This window comes from Moschus berezovskii, chromosome 20, assembly GCF_049115385.1.
Source record: "Moschus berezovskii isolate FMDL1 chromosome 20, NW_MosBer_1.0, whole genome shotgun sequence".
In the NCBI taxonomy this organism is placed as follows: domain Eukaryota; kingdom Metazoa; phylum Chordata; class Mammalia; order Artiodactyla; family Moschidae; genus Moschus; species Moschus berezovskii.
This window is the reverse complement of record NC_142479.1, coordinates 60,473,687-60,483,027: the sequence shown is the minus strand read 5'-3', so window position 1 is coordinate 60,483,027 and position 9,341 is coordinate 60,473,687. Positions and strand designations below refer to the sequence as shown.

At 41.9% G+C, this 9,341-nt stretch overlaps 1 protein-coding gene across 1 annotated transcript in view; it reads left to right on the top strand.

Annotated features, from left to right (window-relative positions):
• Window positions 1-1,011: 1,011 nt before the first annotated feature.
• Window positions 1,012-9,341, top strand: part of SMURF2 (SMAD specific E3 ubiquitin protein ligase 2) — a 110,624-nt gene continuing 102,294 nt past the window's right edge. The window contains exon 1 of the mRNA XM_055408224.2: window positions 1,012-1,482. Coding sequence (XP_055264199.1) covers window positions 1,431-1,482 — 52 coding nt within the window. The 5' untranslated portion in view covers window positions 1,012-1,430. The remainder of the gene's footprint in view (window positions 1,483-9,341) is intronic.

Below are 9,341 nucleotides of genomic sequence, written 5' to 3'. Positions count from 1 at the left end.
TACATACAACTTTTTATTCTGCTTTTAAACTTTGATTATTTGTAAACTCTTCCATATTATACGATGTAATTGCCACTTATACGGGGGCATTAAAACCCATGCGGTTGATGTAATGAAATTAGCCATTAGGCTGTCAGCTCGTCTCCCTTTTGTTATTAACCGAATTTTGCAAGAACATCTTCTGTACTATTAAATCAAGAATAAATTCCTGAGTGCAATTACAGGCTCAAAGGGTAAGGTACATTTATTTTTATTTCATTTTCTTTTTTTTTCCTCCTGAGATAACAAAATGCAGTACTGTACGAAGAGCTTTCATACATCGCTCTCGAAGGCTTATCTTGTTAATTATCCTTTAAGGCATTATCATCCGCCTATCCCTGCGCTACAGTTGAAAAAAGAGCCCAAGCAGGCTGGTAACCTGATCTCGCTCACCAGGTGAGTCCGGGACGGAGGTGGCAACTACGATACCAGGAGCAAAACACCCTTGGGGATTTGCCGGAAACCTCGGTGTGGGAAGAGCGTCTCCTGCCTCACCCGAGCCGAGGCTCAATCCGGACCGCAGCAGGTTCGGTTCTAACCGCTGGCCCCTGCCTCTCAGAGAAGCGCCCTGCACGCGGTGGGCAACTAATAAAGGCAGACAATATTGCGCGGACAAAAGCTCTCCCTTAAGCGGGTTGAACTCCAGGCCCTCCTGGCACCACAGAGCTCTGCGCCGCCACCTAGATCCTTTGCCCGCTCCTTCCTCAAGTTCTGCGTGGGACAGCAGGGCACACCGGCCCGCACCGCCGCGCCCAGGCCGAGCCAGGCCTTGCGCCTCCGCCCCCCGGGAGCTCGGCGCGCGGCCGCCAAGGCCCCGCCCCCGGCCCCGCCGGCCCCGCCCCCGTCTCCACCCCGCCCCCCGGAGCCGCTGAGTGGCGGCGGCGGCCGCAGGACCGGGTTTCCTCAGACAAGAGGGCGGGTGGAGGAGGAAGCGGCCGAGCCCAGAATCCTGCTCCGGCGCCGCCGGGCGCCGCCGAGCACCGCCCGCCTCAACCGCCCGGCCCCGTAGGCTCCTGGGCCTCACCGAGCCGAGAGGAGGGAAAGGCAGAGGAGGCTGCGCGGAGGCGGCGGGGGCGCGGGCGGAGGCGGCGCGGCCGGCCGCGGCTGCCGCTTTGTTGTGCGGCCCGGGCCGAGGAAAGAGAAGTGGGAGGAGGGGGGAGCTCGGCGTCCCGCTCCCTCCGCGGCTCATGGCGACGACGCTCGGCACATCCGGGACCCTCCGGCCGTGGCGGCCGCGGCGCCGGCTGCTCGGGCCCCAGCCCCGGCCGCTGTGGTGACTGCGCCGCGCCTCGCCGTCGCCCCCGCCCCGCCCGCCGCCCGCCGGCCCCGGGCCCCGCGCCCCGCGCCGCGGCCGCAGCCCCGCCGCCGCCGCCGCCCCCGCCGCCGGGGACATGTCTAACCCCGGGGGCCGGAGGAACGGGCCCGTCAAGCTGCGCCTGACAGGTGAGGGGGTTGGGCGGGCGGCGGGAGCCAGGCCCGGGCGGCCGCGGGGTGGGCGAGCCGGCGGGGGGTGCCTGTGGCCTTGAGAAGGGCCAGGGTCGCGATCAGTGGTGAGTGGGAGGTCGGGGACGTGGGAAGGCCTAGTTCAGGGAGGGTAATTGCAAAACCACTCTCCCTTGTTGGGAAATTCTTAGAAAAGCCAAGGGTGACTCGGGGGTCTTTTGTTGTTGTTGGGGTGGGCGGTCCCCCGGTTGGAATTCCAGGCGGATTTGAGGTCGAAAAGCCTTGGCCGAGAAGCCCGACTCTCTCTCAGGGCTTCGGGGAGCAGCCCTTGGGCTGCTGCCCAGGTGGGGTCGTGGAGGGGATGAGGAACTCCTGTGGCGGGGATTATTGAATCCGGCTGCTGACTGCGCGCAGTAAACACTCCTTAAAGATGGAGCACTTAACGGGAGGGTGTGTGTGTGTGTGTTCCCCGGTTGTTAACTTGTTCGCCCACTTATGCCCGCGTGCAAAACCTTCCCTCTCGGCCGCCAGGCGCAGCAGCCGGTGCCACACACCTGAAACGCACGACTTTAGAGGGAAGGAGACCGAGGTTGACTTTTCCGGTGTGTCTGCCTGATCCGGCGACTCGGGCTCATTGTACCCTCTGTGTTTTGGAAGTGTTTGATTGTAGGGTAGTATGTTTGGGGTTGTTCCTTGTAGGCCGCAGAACTTGTGTCTCACTTCTAACTCTAGACCTGCTTTAAAAACACACTTTTTTTTGAGTCCCTTTCTAAGTTTGTGCTCAGACGGACTTTGAAGCAAAGTTTTTCTCTCTCTCCCCACTCTCCTCCCCTTCCTTTTTCTAAATGGAAAAGAATGTCTGGAGGGGTTGTTGGATAGCAGGCTTTTCTTACAAAGTGTTTATGATCCCAGGTGTGTTAGATCTTTAATGTTACAGGTACGTTTTTGATATTCTTACATGGTCGTGTTACCCCATTTCAGGGAAAAATTATTTGGAGTTTGAAACGTGTAAATGAAACCATTGTAGTAATTCTTGCTTTATTATTCCCTATTAATAAATTATGCACGTTGATATTCGAATGTGTGGTGAGAAAGATGACTTTCCTTAGAGAATCTGTGTGTGTGGGTGCGCGTGTAAGAATAAACTGTAATTATGTTTGTCTCCACTAGACTTTGAGATTTATATGGACTAATTTTGTAATTGAATGCTTGTATGTCACATCCCAGTCCACTGGGTGAACTTTCGAGATAAAAACTTGCAGTGAATTAGGTATTCGAGAATTTAGCCTGACTGTATGTTGGCTGCAATTTTTAAAATATATTACTTTCATGACAGTTTTACTTTCTCTAGGGAATCTTGCAAAGAATCATTAACTGAGTGGTTCTTAATGGAAAACCTGGATTGGGGGATGCCTGTCTCCCCTACTTCCCCCCTATTCAGTTTCCTTATTTTCTTATGAATCAATGGAAACCTTTATAAGGGATCTTTGTTGTTTCAGAGTTTATCTACTGCTGTTCCTCCGTGGAGTCAGTCCTGTCAGTGATCATGGAAAGAACCTGTGATTCCAGGTGTGCAAAAGGCATCAGAAATAGGCTGGTGGCCACTTCATTCCTTCTAGGTTATAAACACGATGAGAACATGAGGGAGAAAACAGGGCTTTTGACTTTCTGCAGATAAAATGAGTTTGAGGTTTTTAGTGTGATTCAGTAGATCTTAAAGTGTTTATCTGTGGTTTTCTTACTGCATATGATACATTATAAAAATTCATGAGTAAAGTTAGAAAAGATTACACTTATTTTTTGGAGGGCTAGGGAATACTGGGCTAAATCTATAATTTTATATTTTTAGATTTTTCTGAGGATTTTTAAATACATTGTGTCCCCTTAATTGTTAAAAGTTTTAGATACTCTCAGTTTCTTAAAACCATTGGGAATTTGTCTCTGTCATATTTTAAGAGAAAACTAAATATTAAAAACTTCGCCTTCTTCCTTTTGGTTACGAATGGTAGAGTCCCTTCTGTTTCGCCAGGAAGGTTAATATGTATTTTTTCATTTTTGTCCACTTAACATTAGATGGTATAGATTTTAACAAATAGATTTTAAGAGCTGGATTCAATTAGCAGCTTTTTAGGACATAAACATTAAAGAGTTAGATGGAAAAGATTGTTTTGACTGACTGGATAAATGACAGGGCTGTGTTTGATGTGCGTCCAGGAATTGGTCTGGAGCTGGTGCCCAACTTTTCAGTCCATCTTGAGAAGCCAAATAAAATATTTAACCTAGGCCGCATTTTGTTTAAAAAAAAAAAAAAAGGTTGATTCTTTGTTAAGACCTTAAGAAATGTTTGGCATACCTTTAGACTAAGTGTTTAACAGTTCATTTAGATCTGGGTTCCATAATAGAGGAAAATTACTTAAAAAATGGGGGGGAGCAAATCCCATAGTGAATTTTTATTTGGATTACAGTATACTTGAACTGTAAGATGATGTAAAAAAAGTAATTGTTCTTTGCTTTAAGTTAATACCATATTAGTATTTTAAATTTATAGACTGTCTATGATTCCAGGGTGCTTCATGAATTGTAGTTACTCAGTTGTGTCCTTCATGTAGAGCTGCCCCTTTACTGAACGATGTAAACAGCGTTTGCGTGATGTTTGTCACAGACACACACACACCCCTCCCCCCATATATACATTCTCACACGTACACACAAACTGAAGGAAAAATATTTGAACCATGAGATCTCTGCACACAACAGATATTATACTTTTCCACATGTTATTCCTAAGACTACAGTCAACTAGCGAACTGTTTGATATTTGTTGATGCGAAGAAGGCAGTGCTAATTTAATACGAAATTTGAAATTCCTCAGGTCATTGGTGGTTAAGATCTGATTTGGTCCATCAAACTACTACTATTTTTTGTGGCACATTAACACTTGATCATTAAAATGGGCTATATGGTAAATCTATCAATTTCAACTAGTATTTGTACAGAAAGTTAATTATAAAATGTAAATTCTTATACATTAGACTTATGCATAGGCTTTTCTTATGACGGTTTGGATAGAAGATATTCTTTGAGGTGAAAAATTGAGGGTAATTTTTTATATTATTACTGTTTTTGAAAACCAAAGGCTGGAAAAAGCAGTTTACTATAGTTTCTAATATTTAGAATTCTTAGATATGGAGAAATAACAGATTACTTCTCCAAAACATTTATTGCAGATCTGTTTGTAATTTAAATGTTTTTGTACACTGTTCCTTGTTATTAATTTATAAAATCCTAAGCAGTAATGTGGTTAACCTTGGCTATAGCTAAAGCAAAATTAACTTTTGAAAAGTCTCATTTCACATATTCTGGTATCTTAGTATTGTTTTATTGCATATTTTGTTGATTCAAAAATTAAAAAAATTACAACTTGATTCTCATAGTTCTCTAAGTGGGAATGTGCCTGTACACCATAATGATTTGTTCTGTGGGTGTTAGTAATTTGAATGTCCCCAATTCATTTTTTTTTTCCCCTTGGTTATCTCTTCTAGTTTAACCTTCAGGCAGGGACTGAAACTGCCTAGGTGCTTAATGTAGTTTGGTTTTCATTGGTGACTAAAGTGTGGATGTGTGTGTGTGTGTGTGTTTAAACATGGATTCTGCTTTTTTCCTTTTGGTTGAACTGTAACTGGCACAACATACTGACGTTTATTTAGCACATAATTAAGCGTATTTAGTATATAACTCCATTTTCAAGGTAAACGAAGGTCCATGCTTTAGCCCTGCATGGTCTTTATTTTAGCCACTTTTGGTATCTTCCAACAATTTTGAAGGCTTTCAAAGATGTACTATGCCTTACTCTTCGAGTAGTCCATCCTTAACAGAACTTAATGTTTTATTTATGATTCAGTGCAAGGTGGCTCAGTGGGAAAGAATCCACCTGCCATGCAGGAGATGTGGGTTCAATCCCTGGGTCAGGACAATCCCCCGGAGAAGGAAATGGCAACCCACTCCAGTATTCTTGCCTGGGAAATCCCATCGACAGAGGAGCCTGGCGGGCTACAGTCCATGGAGTTGCAAAAGAGTTGGACATGACTTAGCGATGGAACAGTAATGGCGATCATCGTGAATATGTTATTGTGCTGTTGGGATGTGTAGTACGAGGATGTCATCATGGTGTGTAGGGAGAGCTGTTTGATTATGGCTGTATGTTGTTAAATGTGTTAAACGTGTTTAACCCTGTTCTTACAGCTTTTTCTCTTTGCTCTCTTTGTTTATTGGTACTTTCTTTGTTCTAAGCATGCTAAACCTTTAGAATATATTGTTGTAATCAACATTGTTATATGTTTCTGTATAAGGGACATGTATTGAATGCTTATTAAGTGCCACATACCATATTAAGTTTACATCTATTATTACTTTTAATTCTCATACTCCAAGAGGTAGGAGAAACTTGGAGAGGTTAAGTACATGTCAGAGCCCAAGTTATCTGTCTAGAGTTCCTGTTACAAATTTCTAAGGTCTTGTGTAGAAAATAAAACAGTTTCATTTGTTTTGACTTACCCTTGTCCCTCGAAATCCTTGCTCATCTTTTAAGGCTCAACTCAAGGTACCCTTATCCATAAATTTCTCCTTGACCGGTGTTGACCTTTCCTCTGTGACTAAGAGGCTCTTCCTCTAGAATCAGACCTAACTCACAGAAGTCAGTGAGTTATCTCGAGTTATCTATGCTTCGTGAGTGTTGTCAATGCTATAAACTCATATGAAGGCAGAATCCTGTTTCAACATGGATTAAGAGCTTTCTGGCATTTTATTTTGAACGAATCCTGGAGACATAGAAGTAATTCTGTATATTTTTGCATGTGTTCTTTATGGCCAGTACACTGGGTGTGAGTGGCAAGAGATGAGGCTGTAGATAGGACCCACCCATTTTAGGACCTTGTTGTATAGAAGTTTTGCCAAGAAGTTTGATTTTTAAAATTTTTTACAGTGGTGGGAACCATTGAAAGATTTTAAGCTTCGATATATTCGATATTTAGAAACTTTAATCTTCAGGCAATAAGGATGGACTGGAATGGAAACTGAAGACTGATTTTAGGATAACCAGTTAACAGAATGCTATACAATTACCGTTGTTCCTATTTTTCTTGTTGCTGTAAACATCTTGGTGTAGATAAAATTTTTTTTAAGGGTTGTTTTCTTAGGATATTTCCATAGAGTGCTATTGCATTAAAGGGTGTGGATCTTTTTAGGTTCTTGATGAATTTTTTTCCTAAGGCTATTTCCTAAAAGAATTGTGCCTGTTTAGAGCGGCATTGAATAAATGTATCCCTCTTAATATTCTATTACAAGAATTGGCTCTTGTTTATTTTTTTAAATGTTTGCTAACTTCATGACAAAGAGTATTTAACAATTTTTTGTGAAGTTGAGTATTTTCCTGTTAACTAATTATTATCTTTGTTGACTTGTTTGGTCTTGTCCTAGATGTCCTTTAGGCTCTTTGTGTTTTTCTTGGGTGATTTGCTTGAGAATTAAAAATGGTATTAATCTGTTGTCATACTTGTTACAGACATTTTCCCTAGTCTGTTATTTGACTTTTAATTTTGATCATTTTTGGAAGAAAAGTGATTTTGAATAAATTTGTTACTTAAGGAGTCAATTTGTCCAACTTTCCCTTTGTTTTTCCTGTCTTTTATACTTAGGGAAGCCTTTTCTTCAAGAGGCTTAGTGTAAATATTTAAGTATGTTTTATTTTAGTGTTTTTAAAAATGACTTAGGAAGATATTGCCTCCAAATTGCTATTCAGTCATCTCATCATTATTTGTTAACCAGTTCTTCCTTTCCGTAGTGCTGTGGTGCCTTTTTGTTATGTTAATACGTTACAATGGATGAGCTCTTCATGTTTAGTGTCATACTCTTCATTCTTATAGCTTATGATTTAGTTTAATATTCTCATTGTACCAGAAAAATATTTTTGCTCTTTTTATTTGCTCTTCCAAGTTAACTCCAATTAAATGTTTAAATTTAAAAACAAATTCATTGATTGTAATTAGAATCCATTAATTTGGAAAAAGGAGGCTTTTAAGTGTATTTCATTTTTCCACCTAGAAACATGCAGTATTTTTAATGTGTATTTGAACTTTTGTTTATATTGCTTAGACCAGCTTAATAGTTTTCTTCCAATGTTTTAATGTAATTCCAGCTAATTTATATTTGTGGCATATTCATTGTATTTTCTAACCTTAGTTATTGGTTTGTATTTAGGATTGCAGTCATATCTATTTTTGTTTGATTAGAGCGACTTTGCTGAACACTGAGCCTACTAATATTTCACTAGTGCTAGTTTTCCAGATGTCAGTATTTGGCATTAAAAAAAAATTTTATTTCTTTGGTTGCACCAGGTCTTGGTTGTAACATGCGGTATCTAATTCCTTGATCAAGGATCAAATACTGGCCCCCTGCATTGGGAGCGTGGAATCTTAGCCCGTGGACCACTAGGGAAGTCCCAAGTATTTGGCATTTTTTACAGTTGAGTGTTAACACTAAATTTTTTTTCTTTTTGTTTGGATTTTTGCACTAATATATGATTAATTGAACAAAGTGAAGAATTTTGTATTAGTTTATTTTAGAATCACTTCTAAAGGCATTGACTTTTTAAAAACTGCATTTGATATGAATTTAGAAATTTCGACATGTGTCTTAAGTTTGGCAGTTTCGTCTGGTTTCTTATTAAAAATCCACAGCAGACATAAAACTTAGTTTTAAAATAAATGCTGATTTTAGGTAGGAATTCCTACATAGAAGATTGCACAAATCGCATTTCTTTCTTCCCCAAAAGTTTCCTCCTGCCTCTTCACAGCCAGTCTCCTACCATCCCCAGTCCTTGGCAACCATGGATTCCCTTTCTGTTGCTGTAGTTTTGCCTTTCCTAGAATTGTATATGGGAATTTTAAATGGGACCATACAGTATGTAGTATTCTGAGTCAGGCTTCTTTCACTTAGTGTAGTGCTTTTGAGGTCCATCCAAGTTGTGTATCAGTTGCTTGTTCCTTTTATTCCAGAAGAATGTTGCATTGTACACACATACCCCATTTTACTTATGCATTCACAAATATCCAGACATAGGTTTCCATTTTTTTTGCCATCATAAGTTAGGCCTTCATAAAGGAAATTTGGGTACACCTCTCTTTGTGAACATGTTTTTATTTCTCTTGAGTGAATATTTAGGATTGTTGGATCATGTGTTAAGTATGTGTTTAACTTAAACACCAAACGGCTAAACTGTTTTTCAAAGTTGTACCATTTTTGTTTTTCTATCAGGAGCATCTGAGAGTTCCAGTTGCTCCCAATCCTAGCCAGAGCTTTAGCACTTGCTGTTGTCAGTCTTTGATTTTAACCATTCTAATTGATGTGTAGAGATAACTTAAGTGTAGTTTTAGTTTTAATTCCTTTACTGACCTACAGTGTTGCTGCTGCTGCTGCTAAGTCACTTCAGTCGTGTCTGACTCTGTGTGACCCCATAGACGGAAGCCCACCAGGCTCCCCCGTCCCTGGGATTCTCCTGGCAAGAACACTGGAGTGGGTTGCCATTTCCTTCTCCAATTTGTGAAAGTGAAGTCGCTCAGTCGTGTCCGACCCTTAGCGACCCCATGGACTGCAGCCTACCAGGCTCCTCCATCCATGGGATTTTCTAGGCAAGAGTACTGGAGTGGCTTGCCAGTGCCTTCTCCAGATCAATCACTACTCCTCAGTGAAGAAGTCCCTTGCTCAGTATTTCCAGAGACAATAAAAAATCTAACCAGTGGATCACATACCATCACCATCTCAGTCCACTATACATCATGATCAAGCTGGTCTCTCAAAAAAGA